Genomic DNA, 22952 nt, shown 5'->3' with positions numbered 1-22952 from the left:
TCTCTATTTTTTTTAAAACTGTGTCGAACATTTAAACCCACCAGTCCCCTCTCTCCACTCCCATATCCGTGGATGATTGAATGATTCTGGACACTGCCTCCACTAAGTCCACCATTCCTTGCCTCAGCAACCCTCATATCATCCAGATCGGGTAAATGTTCTACTTTATTGTTGGACAAAATGTTTTCGATTGAAAGGAGTTAACTGAATCTGTTTGTTCAGTGACTCTAATTAATGCCAGTCTGCATCAAGCCTAATTATTCACTGGAGGGTTTCCCTCTTCTATTAATAAGGGACTCAGTTCAGTGTTTCATTACGTCGTGCCAGTGGGAGCAGCACTCCTGGCACTAACAGGGATCATTGGCTCCAGAGAGAGGGAGAATAACGTTCAGAAACTGATAACAATAGATTGGAATGTTAGAACAATGGGCAGGAGTTTATTTTCCAATATTTACATTCTTTCGACATATTATGATTCGTTATCATTAGCTGCTTGGATCTATTACATACTTCTGTTTGTTCAATACATTTACTATCCCATGCTGGCTATTATTGGTGTCGCTGGTAAGTGTCTCTGTCTGTTTTTTAATTCTATAAACCATGTTTAACTGCATTACTGTTCTTATCATTTACTCTGCCTTCCTTGCTGCTGTTGTTATTCCTGGTGAATCTCTATCTCCAGCTATCAGCTCTCTAAACCATGCCTGACTGTCATACAGTTCTTGTGATTTACTCTCTCATTGTTGCTGCTCCTGGTAACTCTTTATTTCCAGCTACGGGATCTGTAAACCCTGTTTCACTGCAATAATGTTGCGGTAATTTACAACTGCGAAGACTGAAGCCAGTCGTATCAGTCTCTGTGAGAAACTCTGCCCCTATCCTTGATCGACTTACCCCTCCCTGACCAATGTCCGAGGCTGAGCCAGTCTGTTTGCGTTCTATTTAACCCTGAGTTGAGTTCCAAATCCATATTTTCTCCATCGCCAATCCTGCGTATTTCCTTCCATGTAATATTGCCTATCTCCGGCTCTGCCTCAGCCCATCTGCTGCATCAACCCTCACATATGCCTTTGTTAAATCCACACTTAACTATTTCCTTCTATCCTGGTCACTCTCGCAGTTTTAATCCTCAACATACCACAGACCATACAGACCTCTGCTGCCTGCATCCTAACTCACATCTATTCCTGATCACCCATTACCCCTGTGCTCAAATCGGCTCCCGCTCTGGAAGCACCTTAATTTTAAAACTCCCAATCTGGTGTTTGAAAGCCTTCCAATTAGTCCCATTTCCCGCTCCATTTTCCATATTCCTGCAAATCTTTTGCCTTCAAGTCTTTTTCCAGATCCTTTTGAATGTGAATTTATTTTCCTCTCTTTCCGACCCTGACTGTGATTTTCAGCTCGACAGCACTACTGGAAGCTTGGATCAATGATGAGCCTTCGGCCATTTCCACCGTGGCCCTTTTAAAAGCGTTTTTTTCCCCATTTCCCTCTTTCCTGGCTGTGATATTTGGCTCTACAGCGCCGCTGGTGTGGACACTACGGAAGCTGTGCATGTCCACTGACCGCCTGTGTTCGTCACTCTCAGCTGACCATACATTCAGCAGCACGCGGAACTCTCTCCAGTGATGTTTAAGAGGACCGGTCATTCAATGTACAGGTGATGGGCCTTTGACTTACGTCTGCTATTATAAAGTTAGTGGAAATGCTGTGGATGGTTTTCTGTAGGTTGTGCTGTGAGCTGCTGCAGACATTCAGGGAGGCCAGAGGATTTGTTGACCCAAATCTGGACGAGATATAGAGACTGTATTTGGACTGTCTCTGGGTCTGTAAACTCACCAACACAAGAAGCATAGGCTGAAGAGAGGAATGTCTGCAATTAGGAAGGGGGGGGGGGGGGTGCGGGCTCTGTCCTACCCACCCCGAGTTTTCCAAGAGAACTTTTTCTATCTACACCTAACCCAGGAGCAGTGCGTGACGTGACTCCAATTCAACAAGGAGGTGGTCACAGAGCTGAGGACGGAGGTGCCAGAGGCCGTAAAGGTCACTGTTACATTGATTTTCTATGCATCCGGATCTTTGCAGGCAAGATCAAGTGGCATATCCAACATAGATTCTTAGACAGCGATATCATCATAGAGTAATTTACGACATAAATGGAGGCCACTCGGCCCATAGAGTCTATGTTGGCTTTCTGTCGAGCCTCAGTCAGTACTACTCCCCCGCTAAATCTCCATAGCCTTGCAAGTTCACTTCCTTCAAGGCCCCGTCCAGATTCCTTTTAACATAATTGATTTGTCTCTGCTTCCACCAGCCTCATTGACACCAAGATCCAGGTCATTACTATCCGCTGTGTAAAACAGTTCTTCTTCATATTCCCCCTCCATCACTTGCAAAAAACTTCAATCAGTTAATGCGAACAGCTCTTCCTTGTCGAACGTTGCTAAACCTATCAATCTCGTGAGGGGTCTGGACAGTGGAGATCGGAAGAAGCTGTTCCCACTCGTGAACGGATTAAGAACTAGTGAACACAGATTTAATGTATTTGATAAAAGCAGCAATGGTAACATGAGAAAAACGTTTTCACTCAGCGAGCGAATGAGATCTGGAATGCACTGCCAGAGAGCGCGCTGGAGGTAGGTCCTCTTGAGGTTTCGAAAGGTAATTGCACAGTTACCTGGAAAGGAAATATGTACAGTGTTATGGTGAAAAGACAGGGAAATGGTACTAAGTAAATTGCTAATTCAGAAAGCCAGTGAATATACAATGGGCTGCATGGCCTCCTTCTGTGCTGCATCAACTCGTGATTCTCTATGATTCTGCCATAATCTTGCACACTTCTAATAAATCTCCTCTCAATCTCCGTTGCTCCGGGAGAAGAACGCTGGCTTTTCCAACCTAGCCTTTTAACTAAGCTGTCCCAACCACCCCCACCCCCCCACCCCGCCCCCACCACCACACTCTGCATCCCTGGAACTATTCAGATAAATCTCCTCTGCACCCTCTCAAGGATTCTTACATCCTTCCGAAAGTGAGGTGACCATAAATGGATGCAATACTCCACTTGGGGTCTCGCCAGAGTTGCATAAAGATTCAGCATAACATCCCTGCTTCTGCACATTATGCCTGCATTTGAGAAGCCGAAGATCCCGGATGCTGAATAATAATTCTCTCACTGCGAAGGTGAGTTTCATTTTAAAATAACTTACCTTTTGTCTCGGCGGACACGGGGACTGCTGGGTAAGTAAACTTATATATTCGGGCAGTGGCGAAACCCGAAACACTACATCTGCAGTGTCTCCTACCCATCCTCCTCCTAAAAAAAAAAAAGGACTGTTGCGTAGAGGGTTTGGTAAGGTAAGGTTTTCCTTTTTTTAAATCTCTGTTGTCAATTTAGTGCAGAGGGGATGGAAGCTAGGCAGTTGCATGCTCCTCTTGCAGGATGTGGGAGGTGAGGGTCACCACTGGTGTCCCTGCTGACGTCACCTGTGAGAAGTGCACCCAACTCCAGCTCCTCACAGACCGTGTTAGGGAACTGAAGCTGTAGTTGGATGAACTTAGGATCATTAAGGATGCTGAGCGGGTGATAGAGAGCAGTTATAGGGAAGTAGTGACACCTAAGTTACAGGATAAAGGTAGCTGGATGACCGTCAGGGGAGGGAAAGGGAAAAGGCGCACAGTGCAGTGATCCCCTGTGGCCGCCCCAATCAATAATAAGTATACAGTTTTGGATACGGTTGCGGGGGACGACCTACCAGGGGAAATCCACAGTGGCCAGGCCTCTGGCGCTGAGACTGGCCCAGTGGCTCAGAAGGGAATGGGGGAGAATAGGAGAGCGATAGTGATAGGAGATTCAGTGGTTAGAGGAACAGACAGGAGATTCTGTGTGAGCAAACGCGACTCCCTGATGGTATGTTGCATCGCGGGTGCCAGGGTCAGGGATGTCTCGGATAGAGTCTACAGGATTCTTAAGGGGGAGGGGGAGCATCCAGAGGTCGTGGTACATATCGGTACCAATGACACAGCGAGGAAAAGGGATGAGGACCTGAAAAGCGAATATAGGGAGTTAGGTTGGAAGCTGAAAGGCAGGACGAGCAGAGTAGTATTCTCAGGATTGCTACCGGTGCCGCGTGCCAGTGAGGCGAGAAACAGGGAGCGAGTGCAGCTGAACACGTGGCGACAGAACAGGAACAGGAGGGAGGGATTCAGATACGTAGATCATTAGGATACCTTCTGGGTAAGGTGGGACCTGTACAAGAAGGACGGGTTGCATCTGAACTGGAGGGGCACCAATATCCTGGGCGGGAGGTTTGCAAGAGCTCTTTGGGAGGGTTGAAACTCGTTTGGCAGGGGGATGGGAACCGGAGCTGCAGATCAATGGATGGGCTAGCTGTTGAACAGGCGGATACCGAGTGCAGAGAGTCTGTGAGGAAGGTGAGACAGTTGACAGGGCAAAGTTGCAGCCAGTATGATGGGTTGAAGTGTGTCTATTTGAACGCAAGAAGTGCCAGGAATAAGGGTGATGAACTTGGAGCATGGATCAGTACTTGGAGCTATGATGTTGTGGCCATTACGGAGACGTGGATATCACAGGGTCAGGAATGGATGTTGGATGTTCCGGGGTTTAGATGTTTCAAAAGGAATAGGAAGTGAGGTAAAAAAGGTGGTGGAGTGGCATTGCTAATCAGGGATAGTATCACAGTTGCAGAAAGGGAGGTCGTCGAAGAGGGTTTGTCTACTGAGTCATTATGGGTGGAAGTCAGGAACAGGAAAGGAACAGTCACTTTGTTGGTAGTTTTTTATAGACCCCCCAATAGCAACAGAGACAGGGAGGAACAGATTGGGAGGCAGATTTTGGAAAGGTACAGAAGCAACAGGGTTGTTGTCATGGGTGACTTCAACTTCCCTAATATTGATTGGAACCTGCTTAGAGAAAATAGTTTGGATGGAGCAGTTTCTATCAGGTGTGTCCAAGAAGGTTTCCTGACTCAATATGTTGTTCGGCCGACTAGAGGGGAGGCTATGTTGGACTTGGTGCTTGGCAACGAACCAGGCCAGGTGGCAGATCTCTCGGTGGGAGAGCATTTCGGTGATAGTGATCACAACTCCCTGACCTTTATTATAGTCATGGAGAGGGACAGGAGCAGACGGGATGGAAAAATATTTAATTGGGGGAGGGGGAAGTACAATTTTATTAGGCAGGAACTGGGGAGCATAAATTGGGAACAGATGTTCTCAGGGAAATGCACGACAGAAATGTTGCTGCGACTGCTGGATAGGTTTGTCCCGATGAGGCAGGGAAGATGGTAGGGTGAAGGAACCTTGGATGACAAGAGATGTTGAACAGCTTGTCAAGAGGAAGAAGGAAGCTTACTTAAGGTTGAGGAAGGAAGGATCAGACAGGGCTCTCGTGGGTTACCAGGTAGCCAGGAAGGAACTGAAGAATGGACTTCGGAGAACTAGAAGGGGACATGAAAAAGTCTTGGCGGGTAGGATTGAGGAAAATCCCAAGGCGTTCTACACTTATGTGAGGAACAAGAGGATGGCCAGAGTGAGGGTAGGGCCGATCAGGGATAGTGGAGGGAAGTTGTGCCTGGAGTCGGAGGAGATAAGGGAGGTCCTAAATGAATACTTTGCTTCAGTATTCACTAGTGAGAGGGACCTTGTCGTTAGTGAGGACAGCGTGGAACAGGCTGATATGGTCGAACAGGTTGTGGTTAAGAGGGAGGATGTGCTGGAAATTATGAATGATATGAGGACAGATAAGTCCCCAGGGCCAGACGGGATATACACAAGGAAATTACGGGAAGCGAGGGAAGAGATTGCTGCGCCTTTGGCGATGTTCTTTGCATCTTCACTGTCCACTGGAGTAGTACCGGATAATTGGAGGGTGGCAAATGTTGCTCCCTTATTCAAGAAAGGGAATAGAGATAACCCTGGGAATTATAGACCAGTCAGTCTTACGTCGGTAGTGGTCAAATTATTGGAGAGGATTCTGAGAGACAGGATTTATGATTATTTGGAAAAGCATGGTTTGATTAGAGACAGTCAGCATGACTTTCTAAGGGGCAGGTCATGCCTCACAAGCCGTATCGAATTCTTTGAAGATGTGACAAAACACATTGATGAAGGAAGAGCAGTGGATGTGGTGTATATGGATTTTAGCAAGGCTTTTGATCAGGTTCCCCATGGTAGGTTCATTCAGAACGTAAGGAGGCATGGGATTCAGACAAAGCTAGCTGTCTGGATACAAAATTGGCTGGCCCATAGAAGTCAGAAAGTGGTCGTAGATGGAAAGTATTCAGCATGGATCTCGGTGACCAGTGGTGTTCCACAAGGATCTGTTCTGGGAACTCGGCTCTTTGTGATTTTTATAAATGACTTTGATGAGGAAGGGGAAGGCTGGGTTAGCAACTTAGAACATAACACGAAGGTTGCTGGAGTTGTGGATAGTGTGGAAGGCTATTGTAGGTTGCAACGTGACATTGACAGGATGCAGAGCTAGGCTGAGCGGTGGCAGATGGAGTTCAACCTGGAAAAGTGTGAACTGATTCATTTTGGAAAGTCAAATTTGAATGTGGAATACAGGCTTAAAGACAGGATTCTTGGGAGTGTGGAGGAACAGAAGGAATCTTGGGGTCCATGCCCATAGATGGCTCAAAGTTGCCACTCAAGTTGATAGGGTTGTTAAGAAGGCGTATGGTGTGTTGGCTTTCATTAACAGGGAGATTGCGTTTAAGAGCTGCGAGGTTATGCTGCAGGTCAATAAGGCCGTGGTTCAACCACACTTGGAATATTGTGTTCAGTTCTGGTCGCCTCATTATAGGAAGGATGTGGAAGCTTTAGAGAGGGTGCAGAGGAGATTTTCCAGGATGCTGCCTGGACTGGAGGGCATGTCCTACGAAGAAAGATTGAAGAAGCTAGTGCTTTTCTCATTGGAGCGAAGAAGGATGAGAGGTGACTTGATAGGGGGGTACAAGATGATGAGAGGCATAGATAGAGTGGACAGCCAGAGACGTTTTCCCAGGGTGGAAAGTGCGATCACCAGGGGGCATAATTTTAAGGTGATTGGAGGAAGGTTTCGGGGAGATTTCAGAGGTAGGTTCTTTACACAGAGAGTGGTGGGAGCGTGGAATGCGCTGCCAGCGGTGGTCGTAGAAGCCGATACATTAGGGACATTTAAGTGACTCTTGGATAGGTACATGGATGATAGCAGAATGAAGGGTAGGTAGTTAGTTTGATCTTCGAAAAGGTTAAAGGTTCGGCACAACATTGTGGGCTGAAGGGTCTGTTCTGTACTGTTCTATGTTCCATGTTCTATGTTCAGTATGTCTTGCCACCTTCAAAGATGTATGTACATGTACCCACAGGCCTTTCTGTCCCTGCACACTCTTTAGAACAGTGCCATTAAGTCTCTATAGCCTCACCCTATCCTTTCTGCCAAAATGCATCACCTCACACTCCTCTGTTTTAAATTCCATGAACCATTTCTCTGCCAATTCTCCCAGCTTATCTATGTCCTTTTGCAGGCGGTTTGTATCATTCTCTCTGTTTGTCATTCCTTCAAGTATAGGAAAAAAGGCACATTTTGAGATTCTGCTCTGAATTCCACTATCCAAGATATTTATATATATCAACAAAGAAAAAGCAGTGGTCTCAGTACTGATCTTGGGGAACGCCATTGTCCACCATTCTCCAGTTTTAAAAATAACCATTTAACACATTTCTCTTTTTCTGCCCTAAATCCATTTTGATACACTAGGACATTGGCCTTCCCAATCTGAGGCTCACATTTGGTGCCATGTCAAACACTTTTGTTTCGAAATCAATATAAACAGCATCCAGCGCATTCCTTTCATAAAGCTTCACTGTTACATCATCAGAAAATTCAATGACATTAGTAAAGCATGATTTGCCTTTTGAAAAATCCGTTTTGACAATTCTTAATTAACTCAAACCTCTCCAAGTGTATGTTGATCTTTTTCCCCGTAATGATTGTTCCTAAAACCGTATTTACCACTGACGTTAAGCTCACCTGTGTGTCGCCCTGATAATTCCGAGAGGTGAAGGTGGCCATCTATGTCATAATCTTCTCCCTCAGCAGGGAGAAGCGGGATGAGAGGTTCCGTGGCTTTGTCAGGATAGCGGGATCCCAGATGGTGCAGGTGGCTCTGCGGGTTCCCCGTGTCAACGGGGAGAGTTGCAGGAGCTGAAAACAACTCTCACTCCATTAATGTGCAGTTGGTGTGTAACCATGCCTACTACATCATGTTGGTGAATGCCCACTACCCTTGGGACAGCTACGATACCTTCATTCTGAAGCAGTTTGGAGAGTGCAGCGATAGTCATGACCAGAGCACAATGTGTGGCCTAGCTGTGTAGTGAGTAGGGAGAAAGGGCAAGAGATCAAGAGTGATTGGGAATTCTATAGTTAGGAGAACAGATAGGTGTTTATGTGGTCGCAGATGTAATTCCAGGATGGCATGCTGAGTCCCTGGTGCAAGGGTCATGGATCTCACCGGGGGGCTACAGGGAATTCTGGAGGGCGAGGATGCACAGCCAGTGGTCGTGCTCCACATTGGTACCAATGATAGAGGAAGAAAGAGGGATGAGACCCTGCAGGCTGAGTTCAGGGAGTTCAGAACGAGATTCGCAAGCAGGATTACAAAGGTAGTAATCGCTGGATTACTCCCAAGGTCATGTGATAGTGAGTGTCGAAAAGGGAAAATACAGCAGAAGAATGCGTGGTTGGATAGATGGTGCAGGAGGAATGGCTTCAGATTTCTGGGACAGCAGGACCGGTTCTGGGGAAGATGGGGCTTGTACAAGCCGGGCGTTCTGTACCTGAACAGGACTGGGACAAATATCCTTGCCAGAAGGTTTGCTTGTGCTGTTGGCGATGGTTTAAACTAGCTTGGCATGGGGCTGGGAAGCTGAGCACATTCGTAGACAGTACAATTTCAGGGCAGGGAACAGGAGACAGGATATTTGCAAGTGACTCTGAAAGACCGAAGAAGCAAAGGTTAAAAAGTGCGCAGCACAGGAATTTGGCAGTGTCAATGGCTATTTATTTAAATGCAAGGAATAAAGTAAATATAACCGGTGAGCTGAGGACACATATGGACAAGTGGCAAATTGATATCGTTGCTACAACGGAAACTTGGCTAAAGGAGAGCAGGAATGGGAGCTCAACATCCCCAGATATAGAGATTTCAGGCAGGATAGAGAGGGAGATTAGAAAGGAGGGGTGGAGCATTATTAGTTACGGAATCAATAACAGCTGTGAGGAGGTATGATATGCTAAATGAATCATCAAATGAGGCCATATGGGTGGAGCTCAAAAATAAAAAGGGGCAGCCACACTACTACAAGTGTCCAATGTAGACCCATAAACAGTGAGAAGGAGGTAGAAGAAGAAATATGTCGGCACATTACGAAGTGCAAAATCTATTTGGGAATTAATAGTTGTGGATTTTAACAACTCCAATATTAACTGGGATACAAACAGTACGAAGGGCACAGAGGAAACAAAATTCTTGAATTATGTTCAAGAGGACTTTTTTTTAGCAAGCACGGAACTAACCCAACGAGAGGGAATGCAATTCTAGATTTAATATTCAGTAATGATGCTGGGCAAGGGGAGGAAGTAACAGTCGGTGGCCATTTAAGAGATATTGAGAACAATACAGTTAGTTTTAGCATCATCATGGGAAATGACAAAGATAAAACAGAAGTAAAAATTCTAAATTGGGGGAAGGCAAATTTTAAGAAACTGAAAGGTGACCTGGCGAAAGTAGACTGGATACAGTTATTTGAAGGAGCATTTAGTTGCAAACCAGTGGGAGGCATTTAAAAACGAAATTCAACAGGCACAGTGTAGGCACGTCCCTAAAGCGTGGCACTGCCAAATTTCGAACTCCCTGGTTATCTGGAAGCTTACAGGGTAAGTTAAAGTTGAAAAAGAAGGCATATGATGATCACAAACAACTTGATTCTTTTAAAATCTTTGAGGAGTATGGAAAGTGCAGGGGTGAAGTCACAAAGGAAATTGGAAAAGCAAAGTGAGGGCATAAAAATTATTCGCAGGTAATATCAAGGAAATCCCAAAGATGTTTCATCAGTATATTACGAGCAAGAGGATAACTTAGGTAATGGTCGGGCCTATCAGAGATGTACAAGTGAGCTTATGTGCAGATGCAGAAGATGTGGGCAGGATCTTAATGAGTTTTTGTCTCTTTTTTGGCAAAGAAGAGGGATGATGCAGACGTTGTAGGGGTGGAGGGGTGTGAAATATTACAGAGGAAGTACAAACAGCAAAGAACAGTACCGCACAGGAACAGGCCATTCGCCCCTCCAAACCTGCGCCGATCTTGATGCCTGCCTAAACTAACACCTTCTACACTTCCGGGGCCCATATCCCTCTATTCCCTTCCTATTCAAGTATTTAAAGTACTAGAGGGTCTGACATCCTTGAAAGTGGATAAAACGCCAGTACCGGATGGATTGCATCCACGATTGTTAAAGGGCACCAGGGAGGAAATGATGTGCACGCTGATGATCATCTTCAAATCCTCACTCGATATAGGAGAGGTACCTATTGATTGGAAGTCTGAGAAAATTGTACCATTATTTAAAAAGGGTGTGATGGATAGGCCAAATAATTATAATCCGTTCAGTCTGACCTTGGTGGTGGGTTAATTGTTAGAATGTATTCTGAGGGACAGGATAAACTGCCAGTTAGAAAGGCACGGATTAATCAGGGATAGTCGGCATGGATTTGTAAAGGGAAGGTCATGTCTTACGACCTTAATTGAGTTTTTTGAGGCAGTCACAAGAAGGCGTGAAGAGAGTAGTACAGTGGATGTAGTCTACATGGACGTTAGTAAGGCATTTGTGAAGTTCCCACATGGCAAACTGGTCAGTAAGACGAAGGCCCATGGGATACAGGGCAATGTGGCCGGTTGGATCCAGAATTAGCTCAGGGACAGGAAACAAAGGGTAGTGGTCGACGGATGGATTTGTGAATGGAAACCTGTTTCCACTGGCGTTCCACAGGGCTCAGTGTTGGGTCCCTTGCTGTTTGTGGTATATATTAGCGATTTGGAATTAAATGTGAGAGGCGTGATTGGGAAATTTGCTGATCACACACAAATTGGTCAGGTAGTTGAAAGTGAAGGTGACAGCTGTAGACTCCATACTGGTGTCAAAGGTTTGGTTGAGTGGGAAGAAGAGTGGTAAATGGAATTTAATTCAGATAAGTGTGAGGTAATGCATTTGGGGAAGGCAAATAAAGCACGGGAATGCACAATAAATGGGAGGATAGTGAGAGCGGTAGAAGAAGTGAGAGACCTTGGAATGTCTGACAACAGGTCCCTGAAGGTGACAGGACAGATAGTTAAAATAGTGAAGAAGGCAGACGTAATACTTTCCTTTATTGGCCGAGGTATAGAATTCAAAAGCTGGGATGTAATGTTGGAACTGTATAAAACGCTGGTTAGACCACAGATGGAGAATTGCGGACAGTTCTGGTCACCACATTATAGAAAGGATATAATTGCACTGGAGACAGAACAGAGGAGATTTAAAAATATGTTGCCAGGGCTCGAAAGTTGTAGCTATGAAGAACGATTGGACAGGTTAGGGTTATTTTCCTTAGGGCAGAGGAGGCTGAGAGGTGACGTAGTTGAGGTGCACAAAATTATGAGGAACCTAAATAGAGTAGACAGGAAGTACCTGTTTCCCCTAGCAGAGATATCAATTACCAGGGGGCAGATGAAAGGAGTTTTATAGAATGATTAGAAGGGACATGAGGAAAACCTTTTTCACCCAGAGCGTGGTGGGTGTCTTGAATTTTCTGCGAGGAACTGTGCAGAAGGTAGAAACCCTCAATTATTTTAAAATGTACCTGGTCATGTACCTGAAGTTCTGTAACCTGCACGGCTCTGGACCAAGTGCTGGAAGTTAGGATTAGATTGGGTGGCTAGTTTCTATTTTTTTTTCTTCCAGGCCAACATAGACACGAAGGTCTGACTGGCCACCTTCTGGGCCGTAATGCTTCTATGGTTCTATGGTTCCATGGTTCTTTCTATGGGAGCCGGTGGAACCAGTTGTCGCAGTCCAAGTAGGTACCAACGGCATAGGTAAAACTAGAAAAGAGGTTCTGCTTAGACTGCCTGAGGAGTTAGCGCCAAATTGAAGAGTAGAAACTGAAGGGTAATAACCTCTGGAGTATTAACTGAGCAAAGTCCATTTGGCAGAGGGCACATAAGATTCCTGAAATGAATACGTGGCTCAAAGACTGGTGCGGGTGAGGTGGGTTTTGGTTCCTGGGGCACTGGCACCAGTACTGGGGGAAGTGGGTCCTGTACTACTGCGACGGTCTGCACGGAAATCGTGCTGGAACCAGTCTTGTAGCAAACTGTATAACTGGCTAAATAGAGAGGGTTTTCAACTAAAAAAGGGGTTTGAGGGATCATGCCTTAGTAGATGTAGCAAATCAAGGGGTAGAGCCAAGACAAGAGAGCAGAACAGTAACATGGGAAATGAAGGTCGGAGAATGGTAAAAACGGAAAGAACGAAAGAAACCTAAGAACATACCAACAGTCAAGACTAGATGCTACACAGATAACAAAAAAGACCAAAATAAAGGCTCTGTATCTGAATGCACATAGCAATCACAACATCGTAGACAAACTGATAGTGAGCAATGAAGTAAATACATATTATCTGATGGGTAATTCAGAGAAATGGCTGCAGGATGACGAGGAATGGGTCCTCGATATTGAGGGGCATATAACATTCAAGGAGAATAGGAAGCTAGGTCAATGTGGAGGGGTAGCACTGATAACCTAAGATGGCATCGCTGCAATAGTTAGAGATGACATTGGTTGAGGATATAAGAATGCAGAATCGATTTGGGTAGAGATGAGGAATAGTAGGGGAAAGAACTCAATTGTGCGAGTGGTCTACAGCCCCCCTAACAGTAACTACAGTTTCGGACGAAGTATTGACGAAGAAATAGAGGGTGCTTGTGACAAAGGGACAAGAACAGTCCTGGGTGATTTTAATCTGCACATAAACTGGAAAAAATCAGATTGGCAATGGTAGCCTAGATGAAGAGTTCATAGAATGCTTTAGAGATAGTTCCTAAAGCAGCACGTTTTGGAACCAACCAAAGAGCAAGTTTATTCGACTTGGTATTGTGTAAAGCGACACAATTCATTAATGAGTTCAGAGTAAAGACACCTCTAGGTAACAGCCACCATGATATGATTGAATTTTACATCCAGTTTTAAAGAGATAGGAGTGGGTCGAATGCTGGTATTTTACAGTTAACTAAGAGAAATTATGTGATATGATAGTTGAGCTAGCTGATGTGAACTGGGTTACTAGACTAGGAGATAGATCAATAGAGAAGCAGTGGCAGACAGTTAAGGGGATATTTCAGAAAATGCAGAATAAGTATATTCCTACTATAAAGGAAAAATGTAAGGCGAGGACCCACCTTCCATGTTTAACTAAAGAAGTTCAGGAAAGCATCAAACTTAAGGAAAGGTATACAATTGTGCAAAGATGTCTGTCAGGTCAGCTGATTGGTCAGAATAACGAGAACGGCAGAGAATGACTAAAAGGTTAATCAGGAGAAAGAAGGTACAGTTTGAGAGGGAACTAGCTAGAAATGTAAAAACGGATAGCAAGATTATCTGCAGGTATTTAAAAAGGAACAGAGTAAGTAAAGTGAGTGTTGGTTCTCCAGAGAGTGAGAATGTGGACTTAATATTAGATAATGCGGATGAAATGAACATACATTTTGCTTCTGTCTTCACTATAGAGGGTACGAAAAACATTCCAGTAATCGCTGTAAGCCTGGAGACGGAAGGAAGTGAGGAACTTAGTGAAATTACAATCACCAGAGAAGCGGAACTGACCAAACTAACGGACCTGCTGGCTCACTAGTCCCCGGATCCTGATGGGCTTCATCCTAGGTCTTAAAAGAGGTAGCCAGTGGGGTCGTAGATACGTTGGAGTTATTTTGTTTTTCAAAATTCGTTGTTTCTGGAAAGGTTCCATCTGACTCAAAAGTAGCAAATATAACCTCTCTATTCAAGAAGTGGGGGAGAGAGAAAACAGATAGCTATGGACCAGTTGGCTCGACGTCTGTCTTGGGTATGTGTTAGAATCGATTATTAAGGAGGCTACATCTGTGCACTTAGAAATTACAAGGTAATTGGAAAAGTCAGCATGGATTTGTGAAAGGAAAATCATGTTTAACCAATTTATTGGATTTCCTTGAAGGAGTAACATGCGCTGTGGATAAAGGGCAACCCGTTGACGTATTGTACCAGAATTTCCAGAAGGCACTTGAAAAAGTGTCACATAAAGTGTTATTGCGCAAAGTAGGAGCTCATGGTGAAGGGGGTAACATGTTAACATTATAGAAGATTGGCTGGCTGGCAGAAAACAGAGAGTATGCATAAGTGAATCACAGCACTGAAGCAGTCCCTTCGGCCCACCGAGTCTGTGCTGACCATCAACCACCCATTTCTACTAATCCTACATTCGCTGCCAGATCCCCACCTTTCCTCCGACCTACCTACCTACACTAGGTGCAATTAACAATGGACAATTCATCTATCAACCTACAAGTCTTTGGCTGTGGGAGAAAACCAGAGCACCTATCAGAAATACACGCAGGAACAGGGAGAGCATGCAAACTCCGCTCAGAAAGTACCCAGAACCGAACGCGGGTTGCTGGAGTTATGAGTCTGTAGTGCTAACCACTGTGCCACTGTCCCACCTTTCCTGATTGGCAGCATGCGATGGCTAGAGTCCGACAGGGGTCTGTGCTGGGGCCTCAATTTTTTACAATTTATATCAATGACATAGATGAGGGGAAAGAAAGCCTGTTAGCTAAATTTGAAGATGGCACAAAGATAGGTAGAAAAGTATGAGCTGAAGAGGACATAAGGAGGTCGCAGAACCATATAAATAGGGGGAGTGAGTGGGAAAAAATCTGGCAGATGGAGTGTAATGTGGGTAAATGTGAATTTGATCATTTTAACAGGAAGAATCAAAAAGCAGAGTATTTCTTAAACGGGGAACCACTGAATAGTAAAATAAAAGCAAAATACTGCGGATTCTGGAAATCTGAAAAAAAACAAGAAATGCTGGATTCACTCAGCAGGTCTGGCAGCATCTGTGGAAAGAGAAGCAGAGTTAACGTTTCGGGTCAGTGACCCTTCTTCGGAACCACTGAATAGTGCTGAGGTGCAGAGGGATCTAGGCGTTGTACTGCAGGAGTCACAAAAGATTATTATGCAGATACAGCAAGTAATAAAGAAGGCTAATGGGATGGTATCATTTATTACGAGAGGAATTGAAAATAAAAGAAAGGATATTATGCTTCAGTTATACAGGGCATTGGCGAGACCACATCTCGAATACTGTGTGCGGCTTTGGTCCCCTTATTTAAGGAAGGATGTGCTGTATTGGAGGCGATTCAGAGGAGGATTACTAGATTGATACCTATAATAAGTGGTTTGTCTTCTGAGGAAAGGTTGGATAGATTGGGTTTGTTTTCACTGGGGTTAGAAAAGTGGGGGACATTTGATAAAAGTTTATAAGTTCCTGCAAGGTCATGACAAGGAGGATGTGGCGGCGTTGTTTCATCTTGTGGGTGAGTACAAAACTGGGGGGCACAGTTTGTCAATTCGGGGTCGCCCTTTCAGGACGGAGACGAGGATCTTTTATTTCTCTAAGAGGGCTGTGCGACTTTTGAATTCTCTGCCTCATAAATTGATGGATTCGGAGCCATTGAATATTTTTAAGGTAGGTGGAGATACATTCTTGTTAGGCAATGGAATCAAAGATTATAGGGGTAGATACGAGTGTGGAATTCGAGTCAGATGCAGATCAGCATGATCCTACTGAATGGAGGAGCAGGCTCGGTGGGTTCACTGACCCGAAACGTTAACTCTGCTTTTCTTTCCACAGATGCAGCCAGACCTGCTGAGTTATTCCAGCATTTCTTGTTTTTATTTCAGATTTCCAGCATCCGCAGTATTTTGCTTTTATATTATTGCAATATTCTAAGTGTGGCCGAACTAAAGTTCTGTACAGCTGCAGCATGACTTGACTATTTTTGTACTCTATGCCCCGACCCATGAAGGCAAGCATGCCGTATGCCTTCTTGACTGCCTTATCCAGCTGCGTTGCCACTTTCAGTGACCTGTTGACCTGTACGCCCAGATCTCTCTGCCTGTCAGTACTCCTAAGGGTTCTACCATTTACTTTATACTTACCACTGCATTCGACCTTCCAAAATGCATTACCTCACAATTGTCCGAATTAAACTCCATCTGCCATTTCTCCGCCCAAGTCTCCAACCGATCCATATCCTGCTGTATCCTCTGACAATCCTCATCACTGTCCGCAACTCCACCAACCTTTGTGTCGTCCGCAAACTTACTAATCAGACCAGCTACATTTTCCACCAAATCATATCTGTGTATGGTCATGTGGGATCTGCAGACATTCACTCCGAAGTCCATCACTTCTTCTACAGCTCTTAGTATTCTCCCATTAAATTTGTATTCCTTGGCCTTGCTTGACTTCCCCAAATGCATCACCTCACACTTCTCCGAGTTGAATTCCATTTGACACTTTTCCACCCACCTGACCAGTCCATTGATACATTCCTGCAGTCTTCACCTATGCTCTTCGCTATCAACCACACGACCATCTTTTGATGCATCTGCAAACTTCTTGATCATGCCCCCTACACTTATATCCAAATCGTTAATTTCTACCACAAAAAGCAGAGGATCCAATTCTGAGCATTGCGGACCGCTGCTGGAAACAGCCTGCCAGTCTCAAAAAAACTCCTGCCTACACTTAAACTTTGTTCCCTGCCACTGAGCGAATCTTGTAACCACCTTTCTGCATTTCCCTGGACCGCATGGGGTTTTATTTTGTTATTTAGTCTGCCATTTGGGTGCTTGTCAAAACCCTTGCTAAAATCTTCGCAGACAACAACAACTACACTACCCTCATCTTTCTTCCTTTTTACTTCTTCAATAAATGTAATCAAGTTGCTCAGACAAAATATTCCCTTACTGAATCCATACTGGCTGTCCTTGATCAATTCGTGCTCTCTAAGTTACAGTTTATCCGGTCTCTCAGAATAGATTCCAATAATTTGCCCCCTACTGACGTTAGCCTGACTGGCCGATAATTATTTGGTCTATCTTTCGCTTCCTTTTTAAACAAACATGCAATGTTTGCTGTTCTCCAATCCTCTGGCACCACACCTGTATCCAGTGAGTACTGGAAAATGATGGACACACTCGCTGCTATTTCCGCCCTGGCTTTCTTTTACAACCTAGGGTACATTACATCCAGCCTTGGTGATTTATGCATTTTCAAGAGTATCAATCCCATTAATACTTCCTTTCTTCCTATCTTTATCACAGTCATACTTCACACCCTTTTCCTTAACTACAATGTCTGAATCATCCCCCTCTTCTGTGAAGACAGATGTAACTGAAAAGTCACCTCCTTTTTGACGGAGAGGGAACCAACAGAAAGCAGGCTTCCCTGCTGTTTTTTTTTCCTTCTTTTTTTGCAGCTTGGCTTCTTGTAGATTTTTTTTGCTGGATTTTTCGAAGAGTGGAGTCTTTTTTTTATTTTTTTGTTCTTTATGAAATGGTCTCAGAGAGAGAGCTGTGAAGGGTCAGACAGGTTGTGGCATCTTCTAGGCAGGTGTGACTTCCGAAATGGATGTTCTCTGAATTGCTTCAGTTCCAAATTCTGCAGGCTCTTGGACAATCTGTACCACATGATCTCCCTCCCCCATTTTAGCAAGTGGAACATAAAAGTACAACGTAAAACATGCTAAAGAAAATGCTGGTTGACGTTAATGCTCAAGTTCATCAAAGAAAAGTTACAGACAGTTCGCATCTATTCACAACATTCAGCCCCGACAGATAGGCTCCCTTTTTGGACTTTAATGCGCCCTACTCCTGCCTTAGTTTTCCTCTTATTCTTAATGTTTAGAGGAAACATCTTTGTGTTCACCTTGATTTTTCTTGTCAATATTCTTTCATGTTATCACCTTGCTTTTCTAATTTCCTTTTTGATTTTCCCCCTCCACTCTATGTACTCCTACCAGCTTTCTGAAGTATTGAGCTCTCGGTGAAGGACATAAGCTTTTCCTTTCTGTCTTATCTTACCCGGTAAGTTCCTTGACATCCATGGAGCTCCAGATATGGCCATCCACCGTTTTTTCTTTCTGGCAACATGTTTACTTGGAACCCCACGAATCTCCCCTTTGAATTTCCCCACTGCTCTGACACTGATTTACCTTCAACGACCTGTTTCCAGTCCACTTTCGCTACCGTCTGCTACCTGCAGGCCTTGGGAACCCTGCTCTAATTACCTGGGGTCAATGGCACCTGCAACAGGCCTTTCCCAAACCTGGTGTGGTGCTAGCATTATCCCACACTCCCTGATTGGCTGCACATACCCCACACTTATCTGGCATCCAAGACTCTAGCCATGACCCCAGTCCCAGCTCCGTGCCTTACTGGCAGCGCCCCCACACACTGACTGGCACCAGCATCCTCGCCACAATGACCTGAGGTTCAGGGATTCAGCGATGGTCTTGATCCCAGTTATCGTGTGTTCCAGCAATGACCCCACCCAGCCCCCCGCCCCCCCACCCCGCCATTCGCTGATTGGATGAAGCAACCCCGTCACACATACCTTGGGACCGGGGTCTAGCGATGCTCCTCGCCCCAGGCCTGGTGCATTACTGGCAGTGGCCCGACTCCTTGACTGGGCCCGGCGTCCTCGCCATAATTATCTGGGGTCTAAGGCTGCAGCCATGGTCCTGCACCCAGGCCTGGTGTAGTACTGGCAGTTTCACTGTTCCCGGTGGTATTGCCAATACTACTGTGCTGCTAGCCGTCTGATTGTTCAGCAGCTTCGCCAAGCGAGATCCCCATTCTTAAAGGGGTGCAGACAACGGCGCCAGGCAGTTAATCGCCCGAGCGCCATTGAATTACGCCTGCTATTGTCTCTAATTTGCCAAGATGTGATTTCACTCATCAGGAACCCCTCTGGCTCCACTAAATTCAGCTCCTTGACTCCAGATGAAATCCCTGTCATTGGCACAATAATTAGTTACATACTGAATGTGGTAACAAATTATGGTTTTACTCCCAAACTTTGTATCGTTTCCTGATAATTTCCCCTGATTACTGTTAACTTAGTGACGATTGAGATTATTTGTTTCATTGACTTTTCAGTGTATTCATTTCCAACTATTGCTTTGAAATAATTGAATTCCGTGCTGCCTGTCACTGGTGAGGGAATCTCTCAGCCTCAGTGCTGCAGATGCTGCAAATCTGAAGTACAAACAAAATATTCTGGAAATATTCAGCTGGTCTGGTAGCATCTGTGGACAGAGCAACAGAGTTAGTGTTTCAGGTTGGTAATCCTTCATCAGAACTGGGAGAGATTAGAGATGGAACTGTTTGTAAACCAGAGAGGGAAAGGAGGAATGGAAAGGATTCTGAACAACATTGAGTTTCACAATTTCAGTATCATCCTTTTGTCAATGAATCTCTCATGCCTTCCACTGTGTTCCAGTCCATTCCATTTGTTGTTTCATGTACGATCGTTTCAGTACATCAGTGGATACAGGAACACAATTGTAAATATCAATAAGTAATCAATCAAACTGGTAATGTTGCTCCCAGCCTGATATATAATTTCCCTCTTTATTTCCCTTCCTCACAGTTAACTTGCTGACGATTGGGATCCTGTCTCGGGGAAAGTGCGGTCTCTCCAAATGTGTCACTCGCTACCTGGTGGCCATGGCAGCGGCAGATCTACTGGTCATTATCCTCGACCTGATTTTGAGGCACATTCCCATTGTTTACAAGGAACAGTTTCAGTTTCTGTATGACATCCCCATGTGTAATGTCCACGCCGTCCTGCTTTATGCAGCCACAGACTGTTCTGTCTGGTTCACCGTCACTTTCACCTTTGATCGATTTGTGGCCATTTGTTGCCAGAAGCTGAAAAGTAAATATTGCAGAGAGAAAACAGCGGCAGTGGTCCTAGGAACAGTGACTGTGCTGAGCTGTCTAAAGAACATCTTCTGGTATTTTATGTTAACAGGTGGGTATTGGCTGCAGAACATCCCTTGGTTCTGTGCAGTAACACCGGATATTGCATTCTCTGTGGACTGGGGAACAATCGAGTTCCTCCATTACATTTTGACCCCGGGGGTCCCATTTGTGGTGATTCTGCTTCTCAATGCTTTCACTGTCAGACACATTTTAGTGAGCAGCAGATCACGCAGGAGACTCCGGGTTCACAGAAGTGGGGACAGCCGCAGAGACCCAGAAATAGAGAGCCGCAGGAAATCCATCATTTTGCTGTTAGTTATCTCGGGAAATTTCATCCTGTTATGGACAGTGCTGCTGGTGTATTCGATATGGCAGCGGATGGATTGCTTGGGGTATTTGTCCGTAATTCTACCTCTATTTCAGAGGGAATTGGCCTTCATGCTGCAGCTCCTGAGTTGCTGCACAAACACTGCGATCTATGCCGTGACCCAGACACAGTTCCGAGAGCAGTTGAAGAATGTGCTGTGCTACCCCTTTACTCGAATTTCCAGCAGCTGGAGGGCGCAGCCTGACGCTGAGATTACCGAGCGAGGGATGGCCTTTCGCTAAGGTGACTGAGTGGGGACAGGGCCAATCGTCATGGTGACAGACTCGGGGATGGTGCCTGTGGTTATGCTGACAGAGGGGGATGGGCCTATCAATATGGTAGCGGAACAGGGCCAGGGTCTGTTGCTATGTTGACAAGGTGGCGACAGAGACTCTCGCCATTGTGACCGAGTGGGAGCGGCTGCAGTCACCATAGTGGCAAAGAGGCGAGCGTAGCCTGTCCCTCGGTTGATAGGGGAGTGAGGCGGGAGCCTGTTTCCGAGGTGATGAGGGTATTGGGCCATTTGTTATCAGGGCGACTGGGGAATGAATCGGGGCCTATTTCCAAGCTGACTCGAGTGGAGATGGCGCATACTACTGGGGGATTAGGCGGCGGAGCCAGTTTCCCAGGGTAACGGGGTGTTGGGGCGCAGCTTGTGCCACAGTTACGGGGAAGTGTAAAGGGCGCCTCTTCCCAATGGTAACGGGGGAGTGGGGGCACAGGCGCTTCTTCATGTTGATGTTGGGGGAGCGCAGGCGTGGCCTGCTCGCAGGATGATGGGAGGTTGGTGGCGGGGCATTGTCGCCATGGTGAGATGACATCGGCAGCCAGAATTCTTTGTAACCATTTATAATCTTTATAATCCCTTTATAATACTCAGACACATTTATAATCCTTGTTAACTGTTTATAATCCTTTATGAAAGACTCTAATACCTTCCAAATCTTTATAATGTTTTATGATCGTGTATAACACTTTATCATTCTTTGTAACAAATTATAACCATTGATGACACTGATAAATCTTTATTATCCTTTTTGAGCTATACTTATTGCATACCCGTTACGTCTCATATATTCGCTGACATAGACATGTAACACTTAAAATGACAATAATTAATTGCTCTCATTGGAAAGTGGTAACACTGCATAACTTTTAAAATGGCCGAAGTACATATCACTTAAAAGAGCTGCAGTCCATGTCACTTCAAATGGCCATATTGCATTTTATTTAAAATACAGCACTGCATATCACTTAAAATGGTCGCACTGCATACTTTAAATTGGCGGAATGGCATGTCAATTAAAATGATGGCAGTGTATATAATTTAAAATGGCCACAGTCCGTAATCACTTAAAATGGTGGAAGTGTCTGTCACTTAAAAGGGTTGCACTACATATCCCTTAAATGGTGGCACTGCATATCCCTTGCACTGGTCGCACTACATCGCACTTAAAATGGCCGCAAAACCTACAGCTTAAATGGCCGCAGTGCACATCACTTAAAATGGTCAGCCTGCATATCACTTAAAATGGTCAGAATGCCTGTCACGTATAACATCGATAGTGCATACCACTTAAAACTGTGGCAGAGCTACAACTCTGGCATCGACCCGGCAATATGGAAAATTACCCAGGTATTTCATGTACACAAAAAACCGAATAATTCAACCCTGACCAATTAGCGCCCCAGCAGTCTACTCCCAATCATCAAAGAACAAAGAACAAAGAACAATGCAGCACGGGAACTGGCCATTCGGCCCTCCAAGCCAGCGCCGATCTTGATGCCTGTCTAAACTAAAACCTTCTGCACTCTGGGGACCGTATCCCTCTATTCCCATCATATTCATGTATTTGTCAAGATGCCACTTAAACGTCGCTATTATACCTGCTTCCACCACCTCCCCGGCAGCAAGTTCCACCCTCTGTGTTGCCTCTCACTTGCCTCTCACATCATCTCTAAACTTTGCCCATCGCACCTTAAACCTACGTTCCCTTGTAACTGACTCTTCCACCCTGGGAAAAAGCTTCTGTCTATCCACTCTGTCCATACCGCTCATAACTTTGTAAACCTCTATCATGTCGCCCCTCTACCTCCGTCGTTCCAGTGAAAACAATCCGAGTTTATCCAACCTCTCCTCATAGCTGATGCGCTCCAGACCAGGCAACATCCTGGAAAACCTCTTCTGGACTCTCTCCAAAGCTTCTACGTCCTTCGAGCAGTGTGGCGACCAGAATTGCACGCAATATTCCAAGTGTGGCCTAATTAAGGTTCCGTACATCGGCAGCATGACTTGTCAATTTTTATACTCTATGCCCCGACCGATGAAGGCAAGCATGCCGTATGCCTTCTTGACTACCTTATCCACATGTTTTGCCACATTACCTCACATTTGTCCGGATTAAACTCCATCTGCCATTAGATAATTGCAGCGCAGATTGAAGCAG

At 45.1% G+C, this 22952-nt stretch overlaps 1 protein-coding gene across 1 annotated transcript; it reads left to right on the top strand.

The window, feature by feature from the left end:
• Positions 1-425: 425 nt before the first annotated feature.
• Positions 426-20747, top strand: LOC137361255 (probable G-protein coupled receptor 139). The gene is made up of 2 exons (XM_068026153.1): positions 426-564; positions 19804-20747. The coding sequence occupies exons 1-2, from the start codon at positions 426-428 to the stop codon at positions 20745-20747; spliced, it is 1083 nt and encodes a 360-aa protein (XP_067882254.1).
• Positions 20748-22952: the final 2205 nt, after the last annotated feature.

The sequence above is a fragment of the Heterodontus francisci genome, unplaced genomic scaffold (genome assembly GCF_036365525.1).
Source record: "Heterodontus francisci isolate sHetFra1 unplaced genomic scaffold, sHetFra1.hap1 HAP1_SCAFFOLD_69, whole genome shotgun sequence".
In the NCBI taxonomy this organism is placed as follows: Eukaryota; Metazoa; Chordata; class Chondrichthyes; order Heterodontiformes; family Heterodontidae; genus Heterodontus; species Heterodontus francisci.
This window is presented reverse-complemented; position numbering and strand designations above follow the sequence as displayed.